Genomic DNA, 17,249 nt, shown 5'->3' on the forward strand with positions numbered 1-17,249 from the left:
TCGCCCCCACTAGATACTGGTTCAGTTGTTCCATCTTGTGGTCAGAACCGAAGAGGGTATACTTACTTTTATCAACTCTTTGAAATTTCTAATTTTAACCTAATTTCTTTCTTCGCCCAGTTTGTTCCAACTCGCTTATTTTCTTAGAGAAGTAAACCTAAATAATAAACATTTACGATAGTCATGGTAATTTAAGAAATACAAAGGCAAGTTTTGCATTGAAGTAGTATGCATTTGCGATTTGAAACTTTACCTGAAAACTATTTCACAAAACTGAAATCCTCACCTCCCCGTGCCTCAGGTATATTTTGACCAAGAGGAAACCAAACCCGTGAACACATTTTATTTGGTGCTGAAAAGTTCAAGTTGGCCAAAAAACCTGATGGACGTCTCACTTACTTACCTGCAACTTGTAGAGCAGCCAAAATCAATGTTTTCCTTTGGCTGCATTCAGGGTGGAGCGCCCACTGCCTCTGCTGCCAGTGTGAGTACATCTTTCACTCCAACTTTAGTGATAATGTTCCTACTTAAATTAATGGGAGAAGTCTGCATGATTTCAATAATTCAATTCCAAATAAAATATGTAACAGTTAGCAGTGTCAGGGCAGGAGTTTCCAAATGTTTTAGCTGTTAAGTACTTTACGAACACTGAACCTTAGTAAGTATAGAGACACAGACACAAAGATGTTTTTTTTTCCTCCTCAACATGAAGTACTTAAGAACTGATTTATGCAAGGCCATTTTCTCTCAGTTGATTAACTGCTGAAACACATTGCTCTCACTGTTGGTCTGTTGCAGCATTTCAGCTCCATTACAAAGATATAGCACCCACTAGTGGTGGGAATAATAATCAAAGACTGAAAGTGTCATTAACTGTAAAAAAAAGAAAGAAAAAACAACTGTGAAGTGGGCCAAGTACATTTCCACGTTACAAGCAGAAATATTAAAAGCTTGAGGAATCTGAAAGTGGAGCATTTCCAGTAATATGCACTTATCTGCGTTATCTCTTCTGCACGTTTCATCCAGCCATTTGATTAATTAACTTTTCATGGGAGACTGTGTATAAGGCTGAGTAGACAGAGAGTTAGGATATAAAATATCCTTCATACCTGGATGTAATGATGTAGACTGCAGAAGTAAATGATCTACGAGTTCAGGCAGCATGTAATAATGAGAAGCATCAGGTGTTTACCCTCCAGAACATCAACGATTTCCTTCCTAAATGGTGATTCACTACCGGAGGAAGATATGGCTCCATTTATTGACTGAAGCTTTACAGGATCACTTGGAAAATGAAATGTTTCTGCTCTCAAAATATCTAAAACATGTCAACATTGGTGTCGAAATGCAGGATCTCGAACTTGTGACTCAAGTTGTGATTTTAAAAACACGTTTCATGAAGTGATGAAAACTGCTAGTACGCGCTATAAACTTGTATATGTACTTTGCTCATGATTGCCTTGATTTCAGTTAATATATAGAGATACACATTTAATGTATTGCTGTAATTATTTTATGCTTTTAATGCTCATTAACTGTCAAGTTAGATAAGAAAAAAATGCTGCTGAAATTTTAGAAAATGGCAAAGAGAAAAACATCATAACGCACAACAAACACATTAAGAATAGATCTTGTTTAATATGAAATATTGTAACTCGTGTACATTTCCCTGAAGAAACAATGACTGATACAATCTTCTGGACAGTGTAACAAACCATTTCCCCTCTGTTTTAAATCAGTTTATGCACCAGCTGTTCAAAGAAATTATCACATTGGAGTCTACCTAGTTGATTCTGAATGAACAGAAGGGTTATGGACAGTCATATTGATTCCGAAAGACATGATGACCAAAAACATAGCGACAGTAAAGAGGCGATGGAAGACACAATTGTGAAATCAAAGAAATATGATTTCCAACTAAGAAGAAGCAGAGATGAGGCAAAATGTGAAAGCAGTACCAACAACTGATTTAACCACATGGCCCTTTTAAAGTTAAAACCTCTAGACCCTGTTGAGAAAAGGCTGAGCTGATAGCTGAGTGTGGGACGATCAGAAGTCCTCCTCAGCATTTCGACTCTTGCAGGTCTTCAGTTGTTGCAGACGCTCGATGCACTCCTCCACAGTGCGCTCGCCATGGACTTTGTTGTCCCGGGTGCGCACATTTACAGTGTTGCTCGTCTTCTCCTTCTCTCCCACCACTTTTCCAAGCATGCAAAGAGACAAAAAATAAATAAAAATCAATATCTACATGGACAGCGAGCAAGAGACGACAAAGATAAAGAGACAGAGAGTAAAAGACAGAGTGTTGCACTGACCCAGGATGAAGTTGTACTGCGCCAACTGAGCATTTCTGATCTTCTTGTTCAGAGTGCAGCCGGGGTCCAGGTCCACGTCAGACATGAAACCTTTGCTGTGGAACTCCTGCTTCACCTGCAACATTTACGGACAACACACGGTTAAGTCCTCACCAGCATGTTTTAAAAGCCAAATCATAGTTTTATCATTTTAGTAGACGATAAAAGGGTTATTTTCAAATGTGGTCTACCACATTTTGTACATGTTGGCGATGTGGCTGCAATGATGATTGTACTTCTGCAGCCGTTATGATCACACTGTGTGGACCTGCTGCTATTTGTAATTACATGGATATCAGGACTGTGCAGCTGCTTGTTTTACAAATGGACTTTTTGTTCAACACAAAAGAGTAATTGCAGGTTCCACAAAAAAAAAGGTAAAACAAAGCCATTATAACTTGTATTATTGTCAGTGTGGCCGTCACTTAAAGACGAAATGAACATGAACAGTCAGGTTTTAAACAAGCCAACCGATTAGTCAAATGTGCTCGGAAGAGAAAATGAAAGGAAATAATAACATGGCGATAACACAATCAATATGTGTGTTTATAAAAAAACTAAATCACAACTACTGAGTACGGTATCAGTGATCTGGCTAAATAGAGCTTGATCACATCATGAACGACTGTCTGGTCATGTCTTTGCCCCATCGGAAGTCCTTTTTTTAATTCTAAATTTTAAGTAGTCACTTTTTGAATTCAATGTAAAATGTATCCTAGTTTTTGGGGCAGGAATATGGGTGGCAGTAGTTGTGGTCGGTGTTTACCTTCTGAGCGTACTCCTCACAGGTCGGTCCCACAGGTACCACCATCACCTGGTTAGGAGAGAGCCATAGCGGCCTGAAACAGAACGCCACGCATTAAACTTGTTAGCATTAAAAGCAGTATTTGTATAAATGAATGTATCTTTAGTTAATCTGAAAGTCATTAATAGTGCAGAGGAAGAAATGCAATGAAACTAAACATACTTGACAAAATAAACACTTGAAATGATTGTTCACAAACCATTTGCCTCCGTAGTTTTCTGTCAGAATGGCGATCATCCTCTCCACAGATCCCAGGATAGCTCTGTGGATGATGACTGGTCTCTTCTTGTCGTCACTATCATGGCTATACAATTATTTAAAGTATGGAAGAAAATTAGGAACACACACACACAGAGAGAAAAGGAAACAGTTTTCTTAGTTTTCTTGAGACGGGTAATTAACAAATCTATGGAGTCTTGAAACTATACGTCTCCATAAATAAATGCACATCACATTATTACTGCAGATGTTTTTCCAGCTGTCATTATACTGACTAAATTCACCAATATCTTTTGTCTGATAATGTTAATTGTATTATATTATGTTAAATACTATGATGCATGTGCAGGAATAAAAGTAATATTCTATTCCTCTGCCATTTTATATAAAATGTATATAAAGCAGTAGAAGAGTTACCTGACATAGGTGAGATTGAAGCGGATCGGCAGCTGGAAGTCGAGCTGAATTGTGGCACACTGATGGTAGCGGCCGATGGCATCCTTGATCTGAATGTCAATCTGCAAAAAAACGGCACAAGCAATCAGCAGGAGCCCCCTCGCTGTTTCACAGTGGAAGCATATCATTACTGCAGCACACGGCTCACCTTTGGTCCATAAAAGGCTCCATCACCGGGGTTCAGAACCCATTTCTCCCCAAATTCATTCAAGCTGTTCTCCAGTTGCTGGAAAAACAAACAATTACTGTTTAGTTACAATATCAATGGCTGACCCACATGCAGATAAACAGTGGTGTTAGGAAGATGCTGTATACTTGGACCTGACATTTTGTTCATCTGGAACTAATCACTGAACTGAGAAATGTCTCAATAATATTTTATGGTTGCTTGAGGGAGTTAATGAGGTGAGGGAAACATGCAGCAAGTTCTGTTCCTTCACTGGACTAAGTTTGAGAGTCACTCTTTCTTGTAGATCATTTTCCACTTCTGAGCAAGCAAACATTAATCATAAAAAGCTGGTGCTGAATTTAGAACATTTTTTACTCTGAGAGAAGTGGACTGGCAAGTCAATGAAAGCTCAAAACCGTAAAGTCATCTGTAATTATCTTTTTTTACTACTCCAAATATTTTACTGCGCGTACTTATGTTATTCTTGTTTTGAAGACTGTGACTAACTGAGGGGTGTGTAGTTATTAATATTATGCTGCAGCAGCACAATATCCATCAGCAATTTATAGGTGTTCAATATTTAAATAGTTACTGCGGCCAGCGGATTGATTGTTAATAAAACAACAAACACAAGTTCCCCTGCTGCCAGTGGGAAAAGACGTGATTGAAAATGAAGTTACAATAAAAGTGAGGACGGACCAATTAAACCACTGACTATAAACCAGGGGCAGAAATGAAAGGAACTATTTTGCAGTTATAAAATACCAATAAGTACCTATACATAATTAATCTAGATCATATTTTACTACACCCATTGAGTAATTGAGAGAGTGTGTGTGTGTGTGTGTGTGTGTGTGTGGTGTGTGTGTGTGTGTGTGTGTGTGTGTGTGTTTCTGTGTGTCTTTCTTTTATGTCATCTCAATAAAGAGGGAGATGATAAATGATTGGGAACAGTGAGGCATAAAAAGCTTCATCTTCTTCTGTAAAGATTTTTTAACTGTAGAAGAAATAAACTAGACTCACTGCCGGCGCCGACCAGTGAAGGTAAAGTCCACGTCCGAAATATCGTCATCATTTCATAGACAAACAACCGGAAAAAATAATGCTTTTTCGAGACCATTGTTTGCGGTGTGGAGAGAAATGCAAACCATGGCAACCTACACTCGGGATGCACGTTCTAAACAGCAGTGGAAAAGGTTCTTATTTTACTTCAGTAGAAATATTACAAGTAACATTCCTGCATTTAAAATCTAACTTAAGCACAAAAGTATTGGCATCAAAATATACTTTACTACTGTGTGTAATGTCCTATTTTACAATCATATATGTATATTAAATTACTGGGGTTTTATGCATTAATGTGTCTCACAGCTGGAACAGTGGAGCTACTTTTAATTACTTTAGGATAGTAATCTGTATATAAGAAATAATGAGGTTAAGTACAAGTTCTCTAAAATCTTACTTAGGTACAATAACTGAGTACATGTACTTGGATACATTACACAACTGGCTCTAAACAGTCAGATCAGGAGGAAAACAAATGTGAAAATCTCACTCTGCTGTAAAATTCAAGGCATATTCTTTCAGAGCCGGTCTTTAAGAGGCTTGCCCGACTAAAAAGGACATGCTTCATATACCGATGCTACTGATAAAACAATAGTTATCTTGTGGCGCCGACCTTTATCAAACAACTGTCGTTTAGTTTTACAGATCCATCTGTTAGACTAGAAGTTGTCCCGAGAGAGACACTCATGGTGCAGAGAGCACAGAGGGATAAGGACTCATTATCACTCAGTTTAACTCACTCCCTCTTGTTACTACTTTCTTCAAGAGTTTTAAACACTACCTGCTCCATCCCAGAGAAGCGAAGAGCCTAACCAAACGAGATGTAAAATCTGGAGCTGGTCCACAGAGGGTGAATTTCATTTGACAGCAAAGGCAGACAGTGACGGCACTTGTAGATCCTCTGGAGCATTTTCTGCTTCAGAACTGATATCAGCTCTGCAGAATAAATCTCATTCATTAAAATATAAATGTTATCTGGGTTCACACAAGCTATGCCGTCTGTGAAGTGGCTCCAACATTTCCGTTTTGATAATATCACAGATCAGCTTCATAATTCTTCACTGAGGCTTTGTGAGAGCGTGCTGTTCACATTTTCATTACCATATGACAGGAACAACATAGCTTCTGATTACCTTTTCTGCCTGTTCCCAGACCTCCGGTTCTCCCAGGTACTTCTCTGGTCTTGTGGAGAGGTTGAGTTTGAAAGAGAAGCCAAACACGTCATACACAGTGCGCAGGAAGTGCAGGCAGCCCTTGATCTCGTCCTCGATCTGGGGTCAAAGACAAAATGTTAGCAAAGCAACGCGTTTAAGCTCTCGTGTTGTGATTGCACCATGGTTTGTTTTGGTATTGACAAACAATTAAGCAATGTGTTGAATCAGAATAATATGAGGAAGGAGATCAGTCAGTATTTAATATTTCAGGTATTTGTATTAAGAGTAATTTTAAGTCCCAGTAAAGCTACGTGTGATCAAACGCATTAAAGTTTATATAAAACAACGCAACTGTCATTTTTGGCAGCCACAGTGAGCTCGTAGATGCACATCAACTCAGAGGGGTAAACAACTTTTAGCAGTTTGCAAACACAAGAATCAGACCCCAGTTTCTCTGAGAATAACAAAGCAAAATGTGCCCGACTTCCTTATTAAAACAGCAATAGTTTGTTTTGCTGTCAGCATATAGGTTGTGTCAAATCAATCAGGAGTTAAATATAAAAGATAGCTACTTCAACATGCAAGTTGCTACAGCAGGCAGTAGAGTATGTAGCAGTAGGATTCCTCTCTCTTAACCTAGGGATGTGACTCACAAAATTGCCTGATTTTATTTGAAGAACTGTGTGTGCCAGCAAGACCCTGATTTACTGAGAGCCTTCACAACAGGTTCAAATTCTTTGCCACAGAAAGCACTGTGATGGCTGCCACTTTTTTTACCTCTGTGTGCTGGTTCCTTTTGTCTACAAATAGTTTCACTTGCTTTGAAGTGTTTCTTTCTTTTATAGAAAGTAATTTACTTTATGAGATTGGTCTATTATGATATTGTTATTGGTCTAAATGGCCAAGTTGTAACATTGACGAAATGGTTCAGCCAATAAAATATGACAGTGGTATAAATAAATCCAGTGCTTAAGAATACTGGAGTGATTTGGCTTTGCAATCCTTTCATATTGTGGCTCTCATGATTGACAGCAGATCAGTGGTATATCTTTTTGTATTCCCCCCATTCTTCTGCCCTGTCAAAACCTGGCACCTACATTACCCACAATCAGGATATAATGTTTCCCCCTCGCCTGTCACTGTGGCATGTCACTGAACATTTCTAACAGCCACTCACTAAATCTGTGAACACTTAAAAATTGTTGAAAAGTGAGTCACTGTTAGCAGCACTATTAATATGGGAAGTTTCCTATAACCCTTATCAGATTTCTGTTAAACTTGAATTGTTTTTAAAATAACAGTTTTATTATTTAATAGAATTAAGAAAAACAGATCAGATGTTGAAGAGTAAAATGTGTGGTATTGTCCTCTAAATGTACTGGTTTCATCAGTCATCTCTTTCCATGAGACTCCAAAATGTGTGAACTTGGAACCTGAACTTGTCAATGCTTGAGTGCGGGCCTCACCTGGTCCATGGTGCAGAAGATATGAGCATCATCCTGCTGGAAGCGGCGGACACGGGTGAGGCCTGTCAGTGCTCCTGACAGCTCGTTCCTGTGCAGCACGCCGAAGTCGGCCATGCGAATGGGCAACTCTCTCCAGGAGCGCGGCCGGTGATCAAACATCAGACTGCAGACAAACAGGCATTGCGGATAACTGCACAAATTACAACTGCCTACCTCGACCTTGACTTTTCGTAATAACTGCAAATTGCTCTCCTGCCTCAATACGGCTGTGAAAGACTGCATTCGATATTTGTTTAAACTGACATCCAACACATTGACAAAGTGTTTGCACGCTCAATTTCCATATCAGTGTGATCTCCACAGGGGCTGCAAATGTGGAAAACCCAAAGATTGGAACAGTGAAAAGGAGATACAAGATTTGCCTAAGAAAAGCTGCAGCCTGGCTCTTCACACTGCAATGCAGCATTCAGCAGTAAAGCGAACTGGGTCATTCACAAACTGAAAAAAGGAAGAGCGCATCCGTCTATGGGACTGGAAGAAAATCTATTGTAGCAGTGAAATATGAACCTATCAGAACTATGGATCTATTTCATCAAAAACTGTGGCAACTTTTGATTTGAAAACAAACCTGGGTAAACTATGAAGCTTAAACAACAGAACTCTGAGCTCAGGGCTGCACACACATTTACTGATGCAGAACAAACAACCTCGCCTCCAACAAACATTCTTAACTCTCATTAGAGACCAAATAAAATCTCTATTTCACACTATAGGAAGAACTGATGTGGACCATGTGGAACAGGAGTGGGTGTGCATTGTTTTTAATCTGTTCTAGTTTCTTGCTGAAATTAAAACTGTACAAACATCCTCTGAATGTGAGGAAAAGGAGGCCTCACCAGTGTCCGGGGCAGTTCATTGGTTTGAGGGCGAAAGTCTCCTTCTCTACCTCGAAGGAGAACATGTTCTCGCTGTAGTGCTGCCAGTGTCCGGAGGTCTGCCACAGCTTACTGTTGTAGATGTTGGGTGTCACCACCTGCTGGAAACCCCTCTGCCTGTACTCACTCTGCCAAAGACACAACAAAGGTTTTCTCACAAAGACCATTTTACCAATAAGACTGTTCTGAGTTGCTGGCACCTCAAGCAATTCAGCTTCATAACGCTCTGTGCACATCACACCTACAGTTTAAAACGGTTTTCTACACCTGGGGTTCGCTGATGAATAGTGCATATCCTTTAAAACAGAAAAGCAAAGGCTGAAAAAAAAAAAAAAAAGCAAATCTCTGAGAATGTTTAAACTACTGGTAATGCACCTTGAGTTCTGATATCGGTGTTAAAAAAGCAATTTATTTTGCATCCCTGCAGACCCTACAATACTTGTGGATGCTGTAGGTGTTCTGTTGCTTGGACAGGCAGAGCTGTTTAATAAACACATCTCATTACTCCTCAGTCAGAAATCTATTTTTACCACATCAAAGTAGAATTGCTTTCAACGTGTGCTGCTTTAGGACTGCATTAATCGAATCTAAGAAGACTTTAAAAGAGCTATGTTGTGGCTCTTTAGCACAAAACTGCTTCAATTAAGCTTTTCTTCGATGTTGTCAATAATATATAAAGCTATGTCTTAACATAACAAATCCTTTCCTATTCCTCTGTTAAAGAACAATATGACGCAATACATAGTTCAATTTGAACTTGTAAATATGTGAAGCGGTTAACATAGGCCTTCTAGAGGATCAAATGTGTTCTTCCTTCTCCCCAGGTCTCTCTGCCAATTTAAACTTTGTGATTCGTACTCTGCTTCTTTTCTCACGCCTTAAAGTTTACAGTGAGATCTCAGCAATTATCCACCGTGGGTCAGACAGCTTTGGCTTACTTTGATGAACTCAATCAGGCTGTTGTAGATGAAGGCCCCCTTGGGAAGGAAGAAGCAGCTCCCTGGACTCAGGTCATGGAAGAAGAACAAGTCCTGCTCCTGAATAAATAGATGTATAAATAGACTCAGAAGTTTGACGGGAAATCAAAAGAGCAACCATACAGGCAAAACTGGTTTCACTTAGAAACAATGCTCCCCACACACACTGAACTGTCAATTCCCTGTTCACAAAGTTCCATATCATGTTATAGTAATAAAAATAGCGTTCAAGTTAGACAAAAGTTACAAAACGGTTCCACACATTCTAAAGTCCCTCTAATTGAATACTGCCTTATCACTCAAAGCTGAAAATGGGACACGGGTTAATTTTTTGTAACGTTATTCTCAGCGTTTCTTATAGATTGATATGCAAAAATCAATTCAGTATCATTACCAACTTTTCACAAATTCACTCAGTAAGTGATACTTTCTGAAAGTGTAGGATAATAGAGTACTTCATTTTCCCACGGTTCAGAAATGGCTTTGACTATCTTGTCTGTTGGAAAGGCGTGACTTAGTAACATCACACACACACAATCCTGGCTAAATAGGTATTATTCTACCTGCATTTCATAACATACTGACTTAAACTTGAGACTTCTTCACATTCACTTCATACCCGGCCCAGTTTGCGGTGATCTCTGTTCTTGGCTTCCTCTTGAAACTTCTCCCAGTCTTTGAGCATTTTGGGGTCAGGGAAGGAGATTCCATAAATCCTCTGGAGGGTTTCCATGTCCGCCTTACCCTCCCAATATGTAGACGAGTTCTAGCACACCATAAAAAGAAAATGTGAGCTTCAATCAGTCTTATGGGTCCACCAAATCCCTTGAGAATACAACATCAGTAATGCTGCTCTAGAAATGGGGACAAATGTATGGTGGCCCTGAGAGCTCAACAGTGTACATTAGGAAAATAAAACGCGTACAAATAGACACAACGTATAACAGCACAGGCACAGCATTTAGAACAAGCGCTCCAAATACAGAAGGAACAATTTCTAGCACACAATATAAAGTAGTTCAAATTGTTTGAGTTGAGTAGGAGTTTGTTGCAGAGCTGCGCATTGATGGTTTTGTGTGTTACGTTTCTCAAGATGTTTCTTTATTTGCACGGCCGTCATACAAATGTGTTTAATAGCACACTTTCAGGGCACAGACAAACAGTCTTGAAATATTTCCTGAACAATAAATACACATAGAATAACCAGCCTGCTGTACATAATGACTGTCTGAAGGAAACCCTCACCTTGTGGATCTTAAGTGCCTTGATTTTCCCTGTATGTCTCACATGAGGCCCGCGACACAAGTCAATCAATGGACCACACCTGAAAGGCAGAAGGTAAGTTAATATTTTAAAAGGTTGAAGGAAAAAAAAATGAAGAAAACAGTGCTTTGATTTGGGGCCTAGAAATTTGACTTTCATTTTCAGTAGAATCAATTCATTCATGGCTTGGGTCAAAAAATAAATAAGAATATCATGACAATTATATTTTGAAGTAAAAAACATTTGAGAGCATGGACCTGAACTCACCTGTACACTGTGGTGGTGGGAGTGGTCACCTTCTCATTGAGAATGCGGCACTTGAACTTGTTGTACTGTCGAGGAGAAGGCGAGCTTTTAGAGTTCAGTTAATTATTTAATGTTTTTTTTTTTACATGCTTGTGTTTTCAAATACCTTGAACATTTCCAACAGAGTTTCCTTCTTGATCTCCAGCCTCTCAAAGGGCTGCTTCTCCTTGATAATTTTCTTGCACAAGGTCTCCAGGCCAGGGAAGTCATTGCTCGAAACACCACTGTCCAAAACAAGAGAGAAACACAACAAGAGCATTACATCCAATATCAACGACTAGTCCTACATTAATATGCAAAGAGCACACGGAGCTAAAATGAGTCAGCCAGCGTTTATAAAGGGTATCATGGATGAGACCAGACAGTGAGGCATGGTTTGTTCACCAATGTAATTTTCTGACCTCTAAAAACTTCTAACCTCAGCCAAGCATGGGCAAGTAGGTAAAAGTCCTTGGCTTAAGGGGCTTGAGCAATGTCAAATATCCTTGCAAAAATCATCTCCAAGAATTCCATTAGCATAAAATGACTTCATTAGGGAGGTTGTAGAATTAATTAGACAGCTCTCCTGCAGCCTGAAGCAGGGAGAAACGCCTCGGTTTCAGGAAAGGTCAAGTGAGAAGTTGTTTACTGAGAAGAAGTGTTTTCTTCTGAAGGTGTCTCAACACACTTTCAAAGTGCTGTTGTTGTTTTGAATATATTTGCTTTTGCTCTCAGAATCCTGAGGGCAGAAATAGGAAGATGCAATTTCAAATCCACACCCAAGGTAAATCAGGCTTGACAGCTTTTGTGCACTACAATCCACCGGTTTTGTTTGCCAGACAGTGAACCCAATGGACAGTTGCTAAGCCTTGAAGTCATTTCAAAATAACACAAATTAACAAATCTAATTATACACACACATCTGAAAACAAAGCCAGTTTGACTCACTCTTGAGTGCTCTCTAAGAACATGTCGTAGTAGAATCCGCTCTCGATGGGGGGACCGTAGCACAGGCAGCCTCCGTACACCTTCTCCATGGCTTCACCCAGGATATGTGCGCTGGAGTGCCAGTAAACCTAAATAGAAAACAAGATATTTCCTGATTAGCAAAAATAGCAATACAAAACATCCCTTTGTTTATTAATAATAGGATGTTTGTGCTGGGAAATTGTTACAATGAGAATCTTGAATCTGTTTGGTACTTTGGACCTTTTCTTCACACAAAATATTCAACTCCTTTTTAGACAATGAAGCTGAATATGGAGATTATAATAGAGGAACAAGTCTTGTAATTCTCTTAAGAGACTACTTTCTGCCAATTTTTTGACAGTACAATACTGCAGCAGTATTTTACATTCTCGCATCTCCTCTTAATGTCGTTGCAGCTTGGACACTTGGTAAATCACAGAGCTCTGAAGTTTATTATCGATTGTACACCTCTCATTCATCACTTTAACCTTGCCTGCCCTAACAACATGTCAATAAGGGGTTGAATAGACTCTGCAAGATGATGTGATCTGTAAGTAACGGATTCTCCGCTGAGAAAAAGAAGGAAATTATGTTTTCCGCTTTTAATAAATAATAAATGTCTAACTTTAGGAAATAATTACTATGTTTAAACATGGAAAACCTGCTAAATTGACCTGCTGATTGAATATATGACTGTTTATGAATATGTATCTCATGTTTATATTCAGTAAACACACATCAGTCTGCATGAAGTACCCTTTACATGAACTTGACTTCAGCATTGTTTTATTGTGTAATTTGGAGCCAATGCTTCATTGCAAGAACATGACTGAATCACCAGCTGCAGTGAGCAAAATGGTACGGTTAAATAACCATTGTTTAATTCCAGGGAAATAAGGAGGCATACTGTCAAAGAAACAGAATCAGTCAAATGATGTAGGGTTATGCAATATCTGTGATTTCTATTAGACTTTGTGATCAATTTTTTTTTGTTGTGCCAAACAAAATAAAACAGGTCACATTTGTAAGCTCCTGTTTCCAGTCCTCTGATATCCACAAATATATACAATTAATAAGCTTTAGGGGGCAATACACACTCTACAATGAAACATAGACTCCAGGTTAGTGATATCAGAGACCACTTCAATTAAAACTAATATTAAGTTCTAGCATGTTGTCAAATTCATTTTCATAAATGATCCATTTCCAAACATTTGAGTTGAAGTAATAACAGACAAGTTTATAAAAAAAAGGAGCAAACTTTGCATCTGAAAGAAAAGGGTTCAAGAGTAATTTACTACAGCAGGAAAAAACAAATAAACACTGCGTCAGCCCAGGGATGAGGTTGACTTACCGCTTGAGCCTCCTCATCATCAAACTTCAGCAACTGAAGGCTGCAGTCCTCCTCCAATGGTCGGTCCAGGTCCCACACACCGTTATTCACTTTAGCAATCACTGTGTTGTCAGCCAGACCTTGACTGAATGCAAAACAGGAACATATTTTAAATCATATCATCAATTAATTGTGTAGATGTAAAAAACATAAATATTGTTTTTGACTTATACTACCAAGACCAATTCATCCACAAAAGCTTATTCAAGAGGTCAAGAATGTGTATGAAGGGCCACAGTGACCTTGACGTTTGACCAACAAAATCAATTAAGTTAGTCCTCGAGTCCTAATGGACATTTGTGCAACGTTTTCAATTATTACCTTAAGGCTTGCCTGAGATATTGCATTCAGGATATCAGGACTGTGCATCCCCAAAAAATGATGATGATGTGTTTGGTTGGAGCAATGTGCATCCACTCGTATAACAATAGTGAAATAGCTGCTTGCATGTCTTTGTGTTTACTATGCAGTCTATTCATGTGACTCAGTAAATAAATGTTATCAACATGTAATCTTTATCCATATTAACACAGTCTTGGCACCTGTTGTATAGGCCATCTCAGATTATCAGACAGCAGAGCTTCAACTACTTTCTCTAACTTTAATGAGGCCTTTTGAAAGTGTAAAAAAGGCTTTATAAATAACACTGACAGTTAAACTTGGGAAATTGACTTCCTGACCCTTAAGATGTTCCTTCTTTGTTGTGCTGCATGAGAGCAGGCTTTCAATATAATAAGTAAAAGTTACAGGGATCCTATCATCACACTGACCTGATTCCACAGGCAACCTGGTATGGTGTAGTCTTCCAGGATTCAGCATCCACCACCTTCCCATCAGGCAGAGTCACCTTGATGGCTCGGCTGTCCTTCGCAGCCCTCTCAGCCATCAGAGCTTCATGCTCGGCTTTCAGTTTAGTGTACAAAGTAAGACGCTCATCGATGTACTCCGGAGCTGGTGACAGCTAGAGGGAAACAAAAACAAAGGAGTGAGTAAATGAGGGCAGTAAAAATGTTGAAACTGTATAACTTCATTGGGTGTCAAGACTTTTCTAAGACTAGCCAATATCTTGTCTTTATTTATCTGCTTGTCTGAGGACATAAAAAGGGAAATCATAAAGACAAACCTGCTGTGTTAATGTGCTTTACTTGTTTAAGATCACAAAAAAAGTTCTTTCCTAAAACTAGACTTGTATCCATGCTTTTACTCAGCTACAGCAAAGTAATGCCATTGATTCAATTTGAGCTCTTATTCATCATTGCACATAAAACAAAGAGAAGGTTTGAACCCTATACTTTTGACAAGTATCTGATCAAAAAGCTCAACAGCCATGAAGCCAGTGGTTTTCTGCTTTGAGATGTATGAGCAATGCATGCACTGATATAAATATATCACAATACAGTTCTGTCAACAACACATTATTATGATGATACCTAATATACGCTTTCCATTCTTTGTGAAAAGAAATTTAGCAACTTACCTCAGCCCTGCCTCCAGTTTGCCCAGTGGCATTTTTAGCCTTTTTCTTTCCTCCATCTTTACCGCCTTCAGCCCCCCCCTGTCAGAAAATATTAGTAAACTTTATAAAGAAGAAAGTGCATAAAAGAAGCTGTTTTAGACGTCACTTCATTGACATGAATTACAAACCTGATACATACAGACGGTACAGGTGCATGCCTACACAATCATTTACATTACAATAGTAACATGCCATTCTTATATTAGGCACATTTATATTAACACTGTTAACAAATCTATAATGTTTAAGAGACCTGCCTTACTGGTAGTTATATAGCCTCATAACAGAACACTATGTGATTTAAGATCTTACACAAAATGTCCTGAGGTAGATCAAGCATCGAAGTGATTCACAAAGGTTTATGAAGTAGTTCTCACCACATGACAGAGCCCTCCAAGTTGTAGGGCACAGTATGGTTATTATTAGAAAGTAGGGGGAGTGCCACCCGTTTCAAAGATATAGCTTTTATATCACAAAGGTGATAATTGCAAGTTCAAAAGTGTTGGCTAACGTGTCCAGAAACACTGAAAGGCGTTATTTTGAATCGAGTTTGGCGTTAGGCACACTCTCGAGCTAAGTGTGACGTCCCAATTCAAATCCACCGACCAGGCTCGCTTAACTGAATTGTGAATCCATCTACTTTAACATAATGAAATTAAACTTACGCTTATGTTACATTTGGAGTGACATTTGAGGCAAAGCCAACATAACTCATGAAAGCTAGCCGCAATAGTAGCACCGCATTGCATTGACAGCATGAATCTGGTCACAGGCTAAGCTAGCTGCTATCTCGCTAACATGACTTTTAACTGGACACAAGAATGAAGCTTCACCTTTTTTTTCTCGTCCACTTGCATCTCGCTCATTTTCTCCACGACAGCCTGGTCAGCCATAACAAGTGAAACCCTACCTCACTTTGAGAGATAACTTTTGCACGTCTGGTCAGTGAATGGGAGTTTATACTGTCAGCACTCAGGATACCGGTAAGGGCTGATGACGTACCCGGATATTGCAATTCTGATGCAATGTTGCTGTAGTAGGCATTGCTTTGTTTGGCAGAGGATAACATCAGACGTGCATTTTGATGATTAAAGCAGTGTTGTTTGTTTTAACCTGATTTCCACCTATAATTTGAATGTTAAACGTTTTAATTTTCAAATGTTGTGGTCTTTTGAAAAGTTATTTGGTTGTATCCTGCATGGTGGTGACAAAATCCATCCACTAATGAAATTATAAATACTTACTTTTAAATAATATGAAATACTGTCTTGATTTTTACGTTTTCTTTATTCCAATTCTTTTATCTAGACTTTTTGATAATAATAAAGTTTAAGGCAAATTGTTCTTTTCATCCAGCAGTATATATACCTGTATAACTTAGCTTTCCCTAGTTGTCATGAGCAGTGGATTTTTTTATGATAACTGTATGCTTCTTCATATCTTGTGGTTTAGTCCCCTTTGCACAGCAGGGTTACTGTGAGGGGTCATATCATGATCTGATTTTGGTGTCAGTTGACATAACCAATAAACAAAAAACATCCTATTTAACTGTTTAACACTCCCTCAAACAAAAAATCAATTTTAAATCATAGAAATCACCTGCTGTTATGTTTGGTTCAAACAAAATCTGCATATGACACTTTCATATGTTTGAGGCTCTCTTCTTTCTTTAATTTAACTGAGCAATGTTGTTGTCATGTCTGTATCTCTCTAACACACTCTACAATGAAGTTATTTAGGGTGGTCATTTGTGTCCACTCGACACTTGCTAAGCATGAGCACATGGCACTGTACTTGAGGGCAGAGTTTAGAAGTTGCAGCCATAGTACGCCCTTGTATTACAGCCACAATGCACAGCCTGTGTAAAGGATGTTCTCCAGAGCTGTTGTCAAGTTTCACTTTCTTCTATGTTATCACTCATCCTATCGAACATCAACAACGCAAAGCGCTTTGTGGTCTCTCGCATTATTTGAAATTCCTGGAGAGGTGCCAGTTTATTCCTTCGCACTGCCAAAGTGCCCTTGAGCACATGGGTATCCACCACTGCTCCAAGGCCGCTGTATATGAACGCAGCTCACTGCTTCTAAGTACTAAAATGGGTTAAATGCATAGCCTAAATTGTGTGCTTCATGACTTAATCCAATTGATCAATCCAATGACTCGATCCAATGAGCCATTCAAATTAACTCTGTTCTGTTTTATATATAATGTAAGTAGGATTTC

The 17,249-nt window shown here is 38.9% G+C and overlaps 1 protein-coding gene across 1 annotated transcript; it reads right to left on the reverse strand.

The window, feature by feature from the left end:
* Window positions 1-1,618: 1,618 nt before the first annotated feature.
* On the reverse strand, window positions 1,619-16,131 carry tars1 (threonyl-tRNA synthetase 1). Its single transcript, XM_063897972.1, has 19 exons — window positions 15,860-16,131; window positions 14,988-15,065; window positions 14,281-14,471; window positions 13,472-13,595; window positions 12,097-12,224; window positions 11,276-11,393; window positions 11,131-11,195; window positions 10,846-10,924; window positions 10,220-10,366; window positions 9,562-9,660; window positions 8,585-8,751; window positions 7,689-7,851; window positions 6,202-6,339; window positions 3,983-4,060; window positions 3,796-3,896; window positions 3,359-3,463; window positions 3,121-3,193; window positions 2,316-2,430; window positions 1,619-2,198 (listed from the first exon to the last, which is right to left on the reverse strand). Exons 1-19 carry the CDS (start codon window positions 15,917-15,919, stop codon window positions 2,050-2,052), a joined length of 2,178 nt encoding a protein of 725 aa, XP_063754042.1. The 5' UTR covers window positions 15,920-16,131; the 3' UTR covers window positions 1,619-2,049.
* Window positions 16,132-17,249: the final 1,118 nt, after the last annotated feature.

This window comes from Eleginops maclovinus, chromosome 12 (assembly GCF_036324505.1).
Source record: "Eleginops maclovinus isolate JMC-PN-2008 ecotype Puerto Natales chromosome 12, JC_Emac_rtc_rv5, whole genome shotgun sequence".
NCBI lineage: Eukaryota > Metazoa > Chordata > Actinopteri > Perciformes > Eleginopidae > Eleginops > Eleginops maclovinus.